The sequence below is a fragment of the Tenrec ecaudatus genome, chromosome 2, assembly GCF_050624435.1.
Source record: "Tenrec ecaudatus isolate mTenEca1 chromosome 2, mTenEca1.hap1, whole genome shotgun sequence".
In the NCBI taxonomy this organism is placed as follows: domain Eukaryota; kingdom Metazoa; phylum Chordata; class Mammalia; order Afrosoricida; family Tenrecidae; genus Tenrec; species Tenrec ecaudatus.
Genome location: NC_134531.1, coordinates 141,491,277 through 141,507,497, shown reverse-complemented (window position 1 = coordinate 141,507,497; position 16,221 = coordinate 141,491,277). Strand labels below are relative to the sequence as shown.

Genomic DNA, 16,221 nt, shown 5'->3' with positions numbered 1-16,221 from the left:
ATGACCCATCTGTCAGTAGAGGCTTGCACATGACAATGATGCTAAAAAGGTTTCGGTGGCATTTTTAGACTAATATAGACTGGGAAGAAATGCCTGGTGATCGACTTCAGAAAAACCAGTCCATGAAAACGCTATGGATCACAAGCAGTTGGTCACAGTGCCCATGGGGTTCCCATGAGTCAGATTCAACCTGAGGGTCCTAACAACATACCCTTTCCTAGATGTCTGTCTGCAAGGAGGGCAGACTCATTCCCATCCTTTCACATGCAAACCTTGCCATCTGTGAGATGCCAGGCCAAGGCAGAGCAGGAAGAGAGCCACGAAGGGTTGCCTCTACCACCCTGTCTCATTAGCCCCCTTCCCTCACCACATGAGAGGCATCATCAGACAACACAAACATTCATTCTGATGTTAACTGGAGAAGTACCGCCAGTGACTGACTTTCAGGATAAGCTGTTCTGGATTTTGTTTATGGATAGGAAAAACACACACTAATAAGTGTTTATAGTAATTTTCCAGTCCTTTTCAATCTAACACAAGCTAACTTTTGTTGATCTTACCAACCCATTAATGTGGAAAGCAAAGTGGCTATTTCTGCATTCGTCTGATTTTTGAAGGGGATATGGCTTGCTCAAATACATGATAGGAACATTGTTTTAATGGGGTATGGCAGGAGATGCTTTCTTGTGGCCCTAGGATTGAACCTCATTTTCCTTTTTCTTACACTAAGGGCACTTCTCTCTCCTTCTCAGTCACGGGGGACATTCACATGTCCTTGCAGAATATGTAAGGTCCTCTAGCTAGTTTTGGATGGCTTTTCTAAATCACTGCCATCAAATTGATGCTGACTCATAGCTGTAAGGTTTACTGGGGCGTGAAACAGAACCAAAGATCCAATTGGCAAAGTTTTAGAAGCAGGCTTTATTGAGAAGCTTGCGGGCGGGTTCAGCAAGTCAGGGTATTGAGCTATTGAAGCCGCGCCGGGAAAAAATCCTGGCAGCGTTTTTGTGCCCACTGCTGGCAGGCACTGTTCGGAAGGATCGAAGCTGGGGAGGATCTGTGCACACAGGTGCTTCAGAAGGGAGAAGGTCGTTAATCTTATCTATATGTCAAGGACGGTGGGAGTGACCATATCTTCAAAGAACGTCGTGGGAGTGACCATATCTTCAAAGAACGTCCTGGCTCTGGGGATGTTTGGTTCTCAGAATTTGTGGTTTTCAGGGAGGGGAGGGGAGGCCAGCGAGGGGTGAGTTCTGAGAGCTAAGGTGGAGGCACCAAACTCAAAATGGAGTCCCTTGTGCCAAGACCAGGCAATAGCGACCCTATAGGACAGGCAAAACTCCTGTGGTTTTGAAGACTGTGACTTTTCCAGGAGTAGGAAGCCTCATCTTTCTCCCATGGAGCACATGGTGATTTCAAACTGTTGACCTTGCGGTTAGCAGCTCACCACATTACCACTATGCCACCAGAGCTCCTGAACAGTATTTCTTAGGGTTATTTATGTTGTCTGAAAGCAAACAATACACTATTTCATGATATGAGATAGAATTGACCCAATGGTTATGGGTTTTGGGTGTAGAGATAGAGATGGATAGGTGTAAAGATAGATATAGATACATCGATATAACCAGAAAAGTCAAACTCATAGGCATCGAGTAGATGACGATACATAGGGACCCTACAGATAAGTGAAAGAGGTAGTGCTACTAGGGTTCTAATTTAGCCCAAACAGAACACGTTTCCACCTGTCTCTGCAAATCAATGCCTGCAGACAGGTTCTCACAGTAGTACACTTTTTTTTGTCTCCTGAGGATGCCTCCCCATCAGTTTTATGGGTCAAAGGGGCTCTGTTGGCCTCATTAAATCCAAGGTGATGAGTCCAGCTCATAAAGTTTTGGTGACTGTGTTTAAGGACCCCAAAGAGGTAATTTTAATAGACTTCTCAAAAGACACAGGCTAACCATGGGGGCTTATTTTGAAGAAGTTTTAAGAAAATATAAAACTATATTGTTAAAAATAAGACCAGGGACATGATCACTGAAGGCAAATGTGTGCACAAGCAAATGTGTTGAAGAAAGCTGATGGTGCCCAACTATCAAAAGATATTGTGTCTGGCTGTTAAAGGCTTGAAGATAAACAAGTGGCCACCTATCTGAGAAGCAACAAAGTCCATATGGAAGAAGCTCACCAGCCTGTGTGATCATGAGGTATCTATGGGATCAGGCATCAAAGAACCAGAACAAAAATTATATCGATGTAAATGAGGGGGAGAGCTGAGTGGAGGCCCAAAGGCCATCTGTAGAAAATTGGACATCCCCTTACAGAAGGGTCATAAGGAAGAGACGAGCCAGTCAGGGTGCAGTATAGCATCAATGAAACATATAACTTTCCTCTACTTCCTTAATCCTTCCCCCCACTCCCGCTCGATCATGACTCCAATTATACCTTAAAAATCCAGCTAGACCAGAGCATGTACACGGGTACAGATAAGAGCTGGAAACACAGGGAATCCAGGACAGATAGACCCCTCAGGATCAATATTGAGAGTAGCGATACCAGGAGGGTAATGAGGAGGTGGGGGTAAGAAACCGATCACAATGATCTACATATAACCCCCTCCCAGGGGGATGGACAACAGAAAAGTAGTCAGTGTAAGACATGATATAATAATAATAAATGATAAATTATCAAAGGTTCATGAGGGAGGGAGGGTGGGGAGCTAGGGGAAAATGAGCTGATACCAAGGGCTCAAGAACAAAATGTTTTGAAAATGATGATGGCAACAAGTGTACTATTGCACTATGTACCTTCTTGTTTCTGAAAGTAACAAGCGCTGTCCTATGTGAAGTTCACGGGGAAACCTTGCCCATCTGCCACAGCCCAGGAGACTGTCGATCTGTACCCAGCCTTATCACTTTCTGTTAATATTTAGTCAGCTTTCCGATTCATATCGACTTCTTCTTCAGATCAAAGGGTTTTGAATGCTTTATGAAGTCCTGCTTGTGAATCGAAGAGCTATTCTTGGAATATTACAATTTGACTTCCCTCATTTGTTCTCTTTATTATTTGTGTGTGTGCCTAATACTGAAGGAAAGAAATCAGAGACACAAAATTCCAAGGCTCAAGAGTTAGTGTATGAACTAACACCTGAGCCTTCCTCCGAAGTGCGCTGGGAGCAATTCTGGTTGCCAGAGGACGAGCCCGCACAAAGGAAATCCAAGCCAAATGCTTCTCACAAGAGTCCTCCTTTTGGCTGTTTCCATCTCTCCTGGTAAGCCCATTGTGCTCTCTGAGAGTCTTGGTGGAGTTTTAGAAATGCGACATAAGGGTTCCAAGTTAGAAGCCATTTAAATCGCACAGTTGCCACAGAAGCGGTGTGCTAACGTACTCGGAGAGGAAAGGGAAGGAGCTATAGGGTGGGGGTCGGAGGGCGGCTGACATACCACCCTGAATATCTTGGTTCTTCCATGAGGAGAATATTGACATGAATGGAAGGGTGCTAAGAAAAGCCCTTCAATTTTGGTCAAAAGTAGAAAATAGAAGTTTGTGGTTCCATGAAGGAGCAATGGCCATCAAGCAGCGTGTGGGCACTTGGTTTAGATCATTGCTGACCCAGGACATAGGGCAGCGCTCACTTAAAAGTTACAGTGGGACACAAACATGTGGACATCACTGAACACAATAAGAGGCGTCTCGATTCCAAATGCTTAAATATTAGTTTGCCAAAGTCTGGTATTATGTTTTGATCCAAGCATTGGCCTGAAGTTTAGCTTCAAGGTATAAGACTTTTGAAATCCACCTGCACTTGTGAAACTAAAGACTAAGCTCATAGCTCTAACCCATAGCATCTCTTCATAGCTCACATGACGCTGAACAGGATACAGCCCACAACCAAATTAGCAGGGTCTTGTCTGATTATTTTGCAATGAACGGTGTTAGCTAACTGCTTGTCTCTGTGAATGTTTATTTCAAACCCAGGACACTTAATTCAATTGAACATTTAGCAATGCTTACTAAATTAACGAGACAAGACACAGCTTAAAAGCTGTACAAAACACTGAGAGAGCTAGTCCCTCCTCTACAATGTATTGCTTCTTAAGTTTTCTTTTAATTCTATCTATTCTCTTTCCCACGGGAGAGAGCTGAAGCTTTCTGCTCCTGCAAAGAGTTAGTCTCGGAAACCCACAGGGAGCATCTTTTCCCTGTCCTAGAGGGTTGCTATGAGTCAGAGTTGACCCATAGAACGGACTCGCTGCGAGTTTATTCTCCTTCTCAAGGAGAGCTGTGGAGGCATAATGGGTTATGTGTTGGGCTGTGAAACTTCAAGGTCGGCGGTTCAAACCCACCAATCATTCTCTGGGACAAAGATGAGGTTGTGCTCTTCTGGAAAGGTCCTTTCCCTACTCTACCAATCTTAGCTAAATTGTTTTGACATTTTATTTCTAAGAATCTTCCCCTTCCATGTTTACAAACATGGGAGAAATTTACCGCATTTTCTCATGTATAAGCTGAGTTTTTAAGCACATTTTTAATGCAGTTTTGTGGTAAACTTAGGTGCCTCGGCTAATACTCGGGCAGCTTATACTCAAGTAAATACTTTACTTAATGTAACATCAGCTTTGCTAGCTCACAGTTTGCTTCTCCTTCAACTCAAGCATTTGTTTGCCTTTGATTCCCAGGGATAAGAATAAAGAAGTATTCAAACATTACCTTTGCATTTCTGAAAATGTATGTGTGCGTATATGTATACATATATATATCATGCCATTTGATGATTTGACTAAATGCAAACATCATAGTCCCCATTCCAGGTAGTGAGTAAAATATAACAATAACGGAAAAGCATAGTGTACATTGCGCACTGCCATCAGGCTGATTCCAACCCAGCAATCGGGACTGTGCATCTTTATGGGAGCAGGCAGCCTCATTATAGAAGTGAATGCTTCTCAATAAACACATTTTCAAACATTCTTTGACATCTGAGTGCCAAGTTAGAGGAAGACTGCTCCCCATACTGTAGAAATTCAGGAGAAAGTTATCTTGTGAACGGAATTTTGAAAAGGCACTGGGAGAATGGAGAATGAAAACCTACTTTTCCTGTCGCTCCTTTTCAGTATGGGCTGGACCATGGGCCACTCTATGTGCTGGCAAGTCTTACAACGAAATCCGGACGTGTGATTCCTTCGGCTGTGGACATTACTCTGCTAAAAGGTATGGGATTTCACGGATAACACTGTCAGTGTCCCAGCTGCATGTTTCCCAGGTGGCCACAACTGTCTCCTTCTGGCAGCATGAACTGCCACATGTGAACCATTCTACCGGTGCCAAGGACGGTGCCTCCGGTGTGGGCCCTGGGCTGGGAAAAAAGAACAGAGAAGGAGCAAACCCCGTCATTAGGATGTTTCCACACATCGATTGAACTCGCCAGGTGACAAGCAAACGTGACATTTTGTAGACGAGAATCTTGAACTGAGGTGACACATTAAGGAGCTTGTTGAACACTCTGGGCAGGTGAAGGCTGGACTTTGACTCTGGAAGTTGCTGACCCTCAGCAAGCCTGCTTCTTTCTCTGAGGGGGATCTGAGGGACACCCAGGTGAGGTTTTAGTAGCACCAGCACCACCTTGTGGTTGCCACTGGCTATTGAAATAGCCTCGTGTCCAATTGCATCATTTCATCTCTGTCCTAATGACAGAGAAAGTCGCTGGCAAAGCTTCCTTATATACCTTCCATGGGAGTCAAGAAATGAGTCATATGGAAAATGTCCTCTGAAATGCCAAAATTTAGAATCAAGTAGCGAATACCCTAAAGTTTATGCACTGGATATATGAAAAATATTTGATATCACCTTGATAATTCTTTTGGATCCTCACTAGGAACCTGCTCAAATGGCTTCCCACATAATTCTAATAATCTGGTCTGCTAGGCAGTAGACCAAGCATGCTCACACTTTTTTAGCATGCGAGCTACTTATAAAATGATCAAGTCAAAATGTTCTACCAACTACAAAAATGCAAAACATATTTGTATTTATTCATAAGTGCATTGAGAATTCTTAATATGTACAATGTATGTTTGTGTACCTTGCATAACCTCATGACTCCATATTGCACAACACAACACAATTAACTATGTACATTTTTTGTCATGACCTGAGTTTCCTCTAACGACTTGCAATGGACTGAGCCAGGGATGCATAGTCCGGACAGTAGCTGCTGACAGCCAGCCTCAAGCACACTTCCTAATGATCACCAGTCATGGTGGAACGGTACTTGGACTTAATGATCTTTGTGTGGGAAAAGGTTGACTCACATAAATAAGTAGAGCCGAATAATGCAGTCAAGAAGGTAGCACATGTTCTCACATTTGGGTATTTCCCTCTCAGAGTAAGTTCCAGAACTGTGCATGCGCTCTGGACTTCAGCTGAATGTCGGCATGTAGTGTCAAAATCTCCCATTCCGTATGAAAGTGATACGTTTTTGTCTTCCTGCCTGGCCCAGCTCCCCCAATCATTTTAATGCCCTTTGTTACGTTTAAGACAAAAAAAAAAAAACCAAGGTCTAAAAATTGGCGGTAACTTAGCTTGTCAGTTTTGCTGCACTTAGTGCAGTGGTTTGCGCATGTGTTTGACACCTAAGATTGCGTCTGATTGGCTGCTCTGCATATCAATTAAATGACGGGATTGATGATAGGCTTACATCTATTGTTTTAACGTTATGCGATCTACCCACACACACTACATTTGTGCTTGACTAGTAGATTGCGATTGCTGTATTGAGCACCCCTGAAGTACACTATTAGATGGGAGAAAAACCAAACTCAAACTCATTAGCATCGAGTAGATTTCAAATACCAGCCCCACTATGCCTAGAGTGGAACTCTTTACGGAGTAGAAAGCCCCATCTTTTCCCCAAGGAGTAGCTGGCCGGTTTGAACTATTGACCTTACACTTGGCAGTCCAAGTCATAACCACTGCACCACCAAGTGTCAGAAGGAAGCCAGGGCTAGTAAAAGCAGGCACAGTGACTTTAGTGAGAAACAAATACTAACTACTGAGAGACGTAGAGACCAACTCAAAAATGTCACCATCTGGAACTATGTTGTGTTTGGGGCCTTACACACTTTCATAAAGCCAGGGAGTGTCATGCACTGTACTATAATATCCCAGACTCCTTTAGAACACATAAATAAATAACATAAATATCACACACAATAAATGATGCTGAGTATGACTCTTCTGGATCACCCAGAGGAAAATGAGAGGAGGGTGAGGTGATGTCGTTTAAGATGAGCTGCTGTACAACTTACCAAAATGCATCTTGCAGGCGTCAGGATTCAGAATTTATAAAATGTATTTGCCTCAATTGCCTCATGTGCCCAAAGTGCCATAGACTAATAATGTACTTGCTGCTGCTGCTGTTGTTGTTGGGTGCCATTGGGTTGGCTCCAACTCATAGTGCAACAGAATGAAATGCTTCTATTTCCTTCACAATTATTGCTGTTTTAGCCCATTTTTGCAGTCACTGTGTCAACCATCTCCTTGACAGCCGTGCTCTTTTTCACTGAGGATGAACTACCAGAGCCTTGGTGGCACTGCTGCGTAAGCATTGGGCTATTTAGGTCAAGGTCAGTGGATCAAGCCCACCAGCTGCTCCTCAGAAGAAAGAGGAGGCTGTCTGTACCTGTAAAGATTTATAGCTATAGAAAGTCATTATAGGGCTGCTATGAGTCAGAATTCGCTCAGAAGCTGTAGGATTTTTGAAGATGGACATGTGTTTATCTTTAAGCCTTTAAGACCCCAGACACTGTCTTAAAGGCTTGAAGGTGAACAAGCGGCCAGCTAGCTCAGAAGCAACAAAGCCCACATGGAAGAAGCACACCAGCCTGTGTGATCATGAGGTGTCGAAGGGATCAGGTTTAAGGCATCATCAGGAAAAAAAAAATCTTACCATAGTGAATGAAGGGGGAAGTGCAGAGTGGAGACCCAAAGCCCATTTGTCACCCACTGGAGATCCCCTCACAGAAGGGCCTAGGGGAGGAGATGAGTCAGTCAGGGTGCGATGTAGCACTGATGAAGAATGCAGCTTTCCCCCAGTTCCTAAATGCTTCCTCTGCCCCAACTACCATGATCCGAATTCTACCTTGCAAGTCTGGATAGAGCAGAAGAAGTACACTGGTGCAGATGGGAGCTGGAGGCACAGGGAATCCAGGGTGGATGATACCTTCAGGACCAGGGGTGTGAGGGGCGATACTGGGAGGGTAGAGGGTGAGTGGGTTGGAAAGAGGGAACTGATTACAGGGATCTACATGTGACCTCCTCCCTGGGGGACAGACAACAGAAAGGGGTGGGGGTGCAGGGAGACGTTAGATAGTGCAAGATACAACAAAATAATAATTTATAAATTATGAAGGGCTCATGAGGGAGGGGGAGCAGGGAGGGAAGGGAATAAAGAGGACATGATGCAAAGGGCTTAAGTGGAGAGCAAATGCTTTGAAAATGATGAGGGCAAAGAATGTACAGATGTGTTTTATACAATTGATGTATGTATGGATTGTGATAAGAGTTGTATGAGTCCCTAATAAAATGTTTACAAAAAAAAAAAGACCGCAGACACTATGTTTTATGATAGCCAGGCACCATCAACTTTCTTGACCACATTTGCTCTTGCACCCACTTTGTCTTCAGCGATCATGTTGGGAAGGTGAGCATCATGGAATGTCAATTTAATAGAACAAAGTATTCTTGTGTTGAGGGATTACTTTAGTAGAAGCCCAATGTCCATCTGTTACCTTAATACTAAACCTATAAATATATGTACACAGATCTATTTGCCCCCATCATATAGATATATTTACATATGTACATGCCTTTATTTAGACCTCTATAAATACCCTTTGCCTCCTAGTTTTTTCCTCTATTTCCTTTTACTTTCCTCTTGTCCCACTATCATGTTCAACCTTCATTTGGGTTTCAGTAATTCCTCTTGGTTACATTGCCCTTGACCAAGTCCTACCAGGCCTCCTACACCTCCTTGACATTGATTTTAGATCACTTGTTCCCTTGTCCCTGGGTTTGTTAACACTCACTTTCTTTCCCCTACCTTCCACTCTCCCATATCCTCTCTGGAAAAGTCCGTCCCATTGTTTTCTCCTCCAGATTGTTTATCCCACCTATCTTATCTAAATAGACCTGTAGAGACAATCATATGCACAAAAAAACAAGACAGAGCAAAACAAAACCAAATAAAAAAGCCTGTAAATAGTTCAAGGTCTGTTTGTTGGCCTTTAGGAGTGTTTTCCAGTTGAGTATGCTGGGGCGCCATACCCTGGCCCCAGAGTCTATTTTTGATGTTCCCTGGGAACTTCATTGCTCTGTTCCCCTTGCTGCTTTCTTTCACCTCCGCGTAGTGGGGTCAGATTGGTCACAATTCCTGCCGTGTCTCCAGTGTTGTCCCTGGAGCACTATGAGTCAGTGAGGAAGGTCATGTCTCATAGTGGAGCAGGCCATATGGTCCTTTCTGTGCTTTGGCTGCTCTGAACAGGGATCTCATCCTCAGGGCTTGGTGGGCCAGGATGTGCGTCTCTCTCTCGCTCTCTCTCCCCCTCTACCCCTCTCCCTCTCCCTTCATTTGCTCCCATGTGCTCTGATCAGACATGTCCCTCTCCCTGAGCTATAGCTTCAGTGCTGTCCTCCGAAGTGAATTCTTCCGCGGGGAGGGGTGAATGTCCACGTAGTTGGGATTGGGGCCGGACCCTCAAACCTCTCTATTGGGTTCCTGCTTCATGCCGGCATGTTGCATTCACGTCTTGAAGGGCTCACCTTTCGTCCTCAGAGTAGCTGGTGGTTTCAGCCTGCTGTCCTTGCGGCGTGCAGCCTAGCACATGACCACAACTCCACCAGAGCTTCCGCACAGTATTATTTCCTCACGGTGCTCCTTTTGATTTACCTCCTAGAACTCACAGGCTCCACCGAGGTGTTGATGTCGTGTGCTCTGATGGAACTACTGTGTACGCACCTTTCACTGGAAAGATTGTGAGACAGGCGAAGCCTTATAGAAAAGAAAACGCTATCAATAATGGCGTTCAGATATCTGGACAAGGTGAGAAAGATATATACCTGTGACACTGACTGGAAGCGATGCTGCTTTTATTTAATTACAGGTCCCAAACATAGAAGCCGTGTATCTTCTTCAAAAATTTGAAACCTAGAACGTGAGAGAAACAACCGAGGTACCATAGCTGAAACAATTTCAAAGTTGTTCCACCGTTTTTCCTGAAACTCTCTGCTTTAGGTGCACACAACACCACACCCAAAAGTTGACTGAACATCTTCCGTCACGTGGCTGATGTGGCTTTCCTCAATGATCTACAAGCAAAGGCACTTTCAGCAACGTTCACCCTCATGGTGCACTTCATTGGTCAAATCCTCTGCATTTGAACATGCTGGCGCTTTCGCAAGCATCGGGGGGCAATACTACCAATGACTTCCATGTACAGTCAGGGTTGGCCCTCTGGCAGCACGGGTTTGGATTTGCTATCTCCTTTAATTCTATGGAGGGGAAGCGACAAAGAGAAAAATGCCCGTGTGTGTGTGTGTGTGTGTGTGTGTGTGTGTGGACCAAGGAAATCTCCCAGAGCGAATACTGCAGTGCAATGAGCTCTCGGAGCTGGAAAAGCAAAACAGCACCAGACTCTCAGGGCTCTTGGGCCGCCTTTACTCACGAGCTCCTGCAAGCACAATCCCAACTCTCACGCCGTATATTCATTTTGCCCATCTTTGGAAAGTATAAAAATGGGATGCACTATTGTTTTGTTGATATTTATTTCCTTCCACATATGTGTGAGAGTCATTCCATATGCTTTAGGGTTTGTTCATTCTTTCAGATGTATGTATTTGCATTTTATGATGCCGTCTTCTCATTAAGTCTCTAGAGTTGACTAGCATCCTGATTTAGAGAGTGAGAACACTGCTTTCAACTGTCTTGCACATGTCTTTTTAAAAGACACTTTGGGTTTCCAGTGAACATTTACAGAGTGCTTTAGGTTCTTATTCAACAACTTCTCCACAGGTTTTCTAATGACATTGATTACATTCTTTTTGAGGCATGAATAGTCTCATGATTTCTGTTCTGGTTGCATTGTTTCCATTCATCTAGTTCCCCTGCTTACTCCCTTACATTCCACAATTATTTTAACGTGATATTGACTACCTGGCCTCATGTGAGTGATTTTTAAAGAAGCACAGTACTTATGGGTGCTACTCACTTTTTAAATCAATTTGTTATTTAGGTACAAAGTAACCCTGGGTGAGTTTTGGTTCAAGGGTTGAAGACTGACTCAGAGAATGTTCTAGTTTCAATCAGGCTAGTAGGTCTTTCCTTTCTTCTTTCTTTTTCCCCTTCTCTTTCTTTCTGTTTTTAGGAATTCAAGGCCCTATTCTACGTTTTTCTCACAATGACTGGTTGGTGATGGTGGGGGGCACTATCTAGTTTTTCTGGTCTCAAGCTAGATGAGGCCATGGCCTGTGCAGAGGATTTGTTTGGATTGTGCTCTTTGAGTCTTTTCCTTTCTTCCCTTTTGCTCTCTCTTCTGTGCGTGTGTTTAATACACGTATGTATGTGTGCACTCCTGCTGGAAGTGGGTCCGGTGGTCACCCCTTTCACCAAGACTGTAAGAACCACTCCTGTGTTTGTGCCCACATTCTTTTTCCTTTTAACAGTTTTATTGGCATATAATTCACATATCACACAACTCGATAGTTCAATCATATTTAAAAGAGTGTGCAATCATCTCTGTAGTCAATTTGAGAACACTTTCCTCGTTTTGGTTATCAGCTCCCCATTTCCCCCAAACTCCCCTAGAAGCCCTCAGTGCAGTCACTGTGTGAGGGGCATTCCGTGGCAGGAGGACTACTGGCAGGGCCATGGTTCAACCCAAAGGTTGCTCACCACAAGGTTGGCTGTGCAAACCTGCCAGTTACTCCAAGGAAGAAAGTTGTGGCATTTTGCTTTCATAAGAATTCACAGCCTTATCAACCCTCTCTACTCTGTCCCAGAGCAGTCACTATGAGAGCTGATGTGAGAGCAATCGGTGTTCGTTTTTTCTCCATGGTGTGGCCAAGTTCCGCATTTCTCAAGCTGAGAGAACTACAGAAAGCATGCAAGTCCCAAGTTCCTATATTAAATGGTTCTATGAGAAAACTATCGACTGCTTCAGGAAGCATATAGAAGAAATACCCAGTTACTGAACCCACAGAGGTAGCTGATGTTCATCCCTTTTAGGAGGGAGCATATGATGAAGAACTGGTGGTTGTGAAGGTACAGCCCGAGCTGTACTGCAGGCATCAAGTTAAAAAAGAAAAAGTCTCCAGGAATCAATAAAAGATCAGTTGAGATGAGTCAATAAGCTGATGCAGCACTGGAAACACCGTGAATAGCCCACCTAAGTAAACTTTTGCTGAAGGTCATTCAAACACAGTTGCATCAACGTGGGGCTGCCAGAAATTCAAGCCACATTCGGAAGAGGATTTGCAAGGAGGGATACCGTGGCTGATATCCGATGGATTTCTGTGCCCACATTCCTGAGGAGTTATATGATAGCTATTTTCTGTAGGCCAGAGACCTGAGCCAACTCCCAGGGGCCCTTGGAAGAAAGGGAGCTCATGTTCCGTGGAGGAAGGACCTCGCTGCACAGCCAGGCCACCACACTGCGATTCTCTCTAATCATCCCCACTCACTTCCATCGAGTCAATGCTGACTCAAAGCAACCCTCGAAGGGCCGGGAATAACTGCTCTAGTGAGTTCCTGAGACTGTAACTGTTCACCGGAGTAGAAAGCCCCATCTTTCTCCCCAGGAACTGCAGGTGGTTTCCAACTGCCAAGGATTCAGCCCACCATGTAACCACTGTGCCACCCAAGGACCTGCAATCGCTTAGGGTACCTAACTGTACATTGGGGCAGGGGAAATCAGTGGATTACCTTCAGGTATCACTGGGCACCGATTGAGAGCAGCCACACGCTGGAGAACCCAAAGTGTGGTCCCTCCTACGATCAGAGAGTATTGGGGGTGGTCAGATAATCCATGCCGTTTTGGATCACATCCCTTTTGGACCAGCGCATCCACAAACACACCACGCAGTTGTGCCACTGGCATGCAGGCTCAGAATCAGGGTCATGGCAGAAAGTGGTAGGCGTGGACTTGTGAGTCGCATCGGATTGCATGTTCTAGCCAATGCCGCCGCTTCCCCAAGGAGTTGTATGAATGGCTCCAGCAGCTGCTCCGGACGGGGCCGTGAAGAGGCACTTCCTCGCAGCTCTTCCGGAGCTCCTACTTGTCATGGGCGTCTCTCTGACAGCATGAGCCCTGTTTGTGGTCTTGGCAACCTGGATGTCACCTTTGGTGAAGTGCCTCCTCTTTTGTCCATTCTTCCATTTGGCCTTTTCATTGACGGGGAGAGTCTCACCTATTCTGGAAACAATTTTTATGCGATAGGCACATGCAGGCATAGGCTACTTTGTAAATTACCTTTTCCGTTTTTGATTTTGTTTTTCTGACCATGTGGAGCCTCCGTGAAGGTAGCCCCAATTTAGTAGTATTGTCCCTTATTGTTAATGGCTCTGTGGAGAAACCTTTATCCACCGCCTGAGCCATGAGCCAAGTGGAGGAAAAGTAGTTTTCATCTACTTTTTTGTTTTACCTTTCTTATCTAGATCTATCTCCCATTTGTAACTGGTTTTGTGTAAGGGGTGATAGAAGGTTCGCAATGTATTCCCCCCTCCCCCGATACTGACTCAGCAACATCACTTGAAACTGCACACACACACACACACACACACACACACACACACACACCTCTTTTTTTGCCTACTGCATTGCAATTTTAAAAAATCACAAGCTAGGGTTTGAATGTGTCTGGACATTTCTGCTGTGTTTCATTGGTCATCCTGTCAGGCTTGCACAAACACCACACCGTCTGAATCTAGCGGTTCTCAACCTTCCTTGTGCCGTGACCCTTTCAGACAGTTCCTCATGTTGTGGGGACTGCCCCCCAACCATAAACCTGTTTTCATTGCTACTTCATAACTGTCATTGTGCTACTATTATGCCTGATATCTGATAGGGCAAGTCTTTCAATTTTGTTCTTCTTTCAGATTTTCTAAGCCATTCTTGGCCCTATGCCTTTCCAAATAAATTACACAATCAGTTTGTCAATTTCCAGCCAAAACTCCTGTCAGTATTTTGATGGGAATTGCACTGGATATATTGATCAATTTGGGAACAGACACATTAAAGCAGTGAACCCTTCAATCAATGAACATGTTACATCCTCCATTTGAGCTGTCTTTTATTGTTGTGTTAGTAGTTACTTTATTAGTTTTCAGTGTAAAGTTCTGGCACGTTATGTTGTCCATATATTGTAAGATATAGTTTGTTAACTTTGTGGCTTAGACCATCTACACCAGCATGACCATCAGATACATAATACAAACCACCTATGAAACTCTCACATTCTCTATGCTAAAAAGTGAAATAAAACAGGCGAGATTAATTTCAATAATATGAGGGGGCATCTAAAAGTTCATGGAAAAGCTCCCCTGTCTTTTTTAAAGCCCCCTTGAATATTTAATATAACTAAGTATCTTCAAAATATGGTGATTTCAATATTTAAGATAGATTTATTAACAAGATATTTTACTTTTTGTTTCTTGTGCTACATTTTCAAAACCCCATGGGTAGCTTACATTTAAAGCACATCTCGGTGCAGATTCACTACATTTCAGGAGCTGCCTCCCCAAACATGGCTAGGGGCTTCTAGGGTGGGATGCAGTAATTTCCAGCCTTATTTAATTTCTGGCTCACGTGCCTTGCCTACACTGCGTGAACGTTTCCAGCTGTCAGTTGATTTCTATTTCTCCTTGCATCATCTCCCATAGTCTCCGCTTTGTCTAGATGCTTTCACTTACTGCGATTTGTTACTTGGTGCACGAATTCTCTCAACATCTTATCTTCATTGTGAATTATTGTCGTAGCATGCTAAATCGCCCTCCTCGATCTTGTCCCAGGACCTCTGGGTCTGCCCTCTATGGTAGCAGCGTCATAATAATCACTTTCTTATTATTTTCAGTTGCTTCCTAAATGTTTTTTTATAACAATTTATTGGGGCTCATACAACTCTTATCACAGTTCATACATATACATACATCAATTGTATAAAGCACATCTGTACAGTCTTTGCCCTCATCATTTTTTTTCTCCTCTTTTCTTTTTTTACATTTTATTAGGGACTCATACAACTCTTATCACAATCCATACATATACATACATCAATTGTATAAAGCACATCCATACATTCCCTGCCCCAATCATTCTCAAAGTATTTGCTCTCCACTTAAGCCCCTTGCATCAGGTCCTCTTTTTTTTTTCCCCTCCCTCCCCTTTCCCCCCTCCCTCATGTACCCTTGGTAATTTATACATCGTTATTTTGTCATATCTTGCCCTATCCGGAGTCTCCCTCCCCCCCCCTTCTCTGCTGTCCCTCTCCCAGGGAAGAGGCCACATGTGGATCCTTGTAATCAGTTCCCCCTTTCCAACCCACTCACCCTACACTCTCCCAGAAGCTTCCTAAATGTTTTATGATCAGCCTTTTTGAATCACTGTGTCTTATACCACAGACAGGTCATTGGAATCCATCACCACTCAGGGCTCTTATATTTTAGTTTTCATTTCTAGTATGATTCTGTCATTTTCTTTAACCCCCTTTTTGAGTTCAATCCTCTCTCTCTCTCTCTCTCTCTCTCTCTCTCTCTCTCTCTCTCTCTCTCTCTCTTTGTTGCAATTTCTATTCTTAGTTGTTTTATTCATGGTTTGAGACTACTGAAGTCCAGATAATGAAAATGTTTTTTTTTCTTTTTCTTTAGATTTCTGTGTCAAAATGTTCTACATTAAGCCCATTAAGTATAAAGGCACGATCAGCAAGGGCGAGCGACTGGGCACGCTCCTGCCCATGCAGACGGTGTACCCTGGCATTCAGTCACACGTGCACGTGGAGAACTGTGACGGCAGTGACCCCACCGGGAACCTGTGAATGAAGGGGAGGCCAGGTCATCCCGGGACAAAGCTATCTTCTCAGCGACTTGCATTCATGTGCCGCTTTCCAAGAAGTTGATCGTCCATTAAAAAATATGATGAGTGCACGAAAGAAAGCAGCCTTTTGATTTCAACG

General features: G+C 44.0%; 1 protein-coding gene across 1 annotated transcript; it reads left to right on the top strand.

Annotated features, from left to right (window-relative positions):
- Positions 1–3,139: 3,139 nt before the first annotated feature.
- LECT2 (leukocyte cell derived chemotaxin 2) lies at positions 3,140–16,102 on the top strand. The gene is made up of 4 exons (XM_075543118.1): positions 3,140–3,271; positions 5,115–5,211; positions 9,954–10,099; positions 15,917–16,102. The coding sequence occupies exons 1-4, from the start codon at positions 3,226–3,228 to the stop codon at positions 16,081–16,083; spliced, it is 456 nt and encodes a 151-aa protein (XP_075399233.1). The 5' UTR covers positions 3,140–3,225; the 3' UTR covers positions 16,084–16,102.
- The last annotated feature ends 119 nt before the right edge of the window (positions 16,103–16,221 follow it).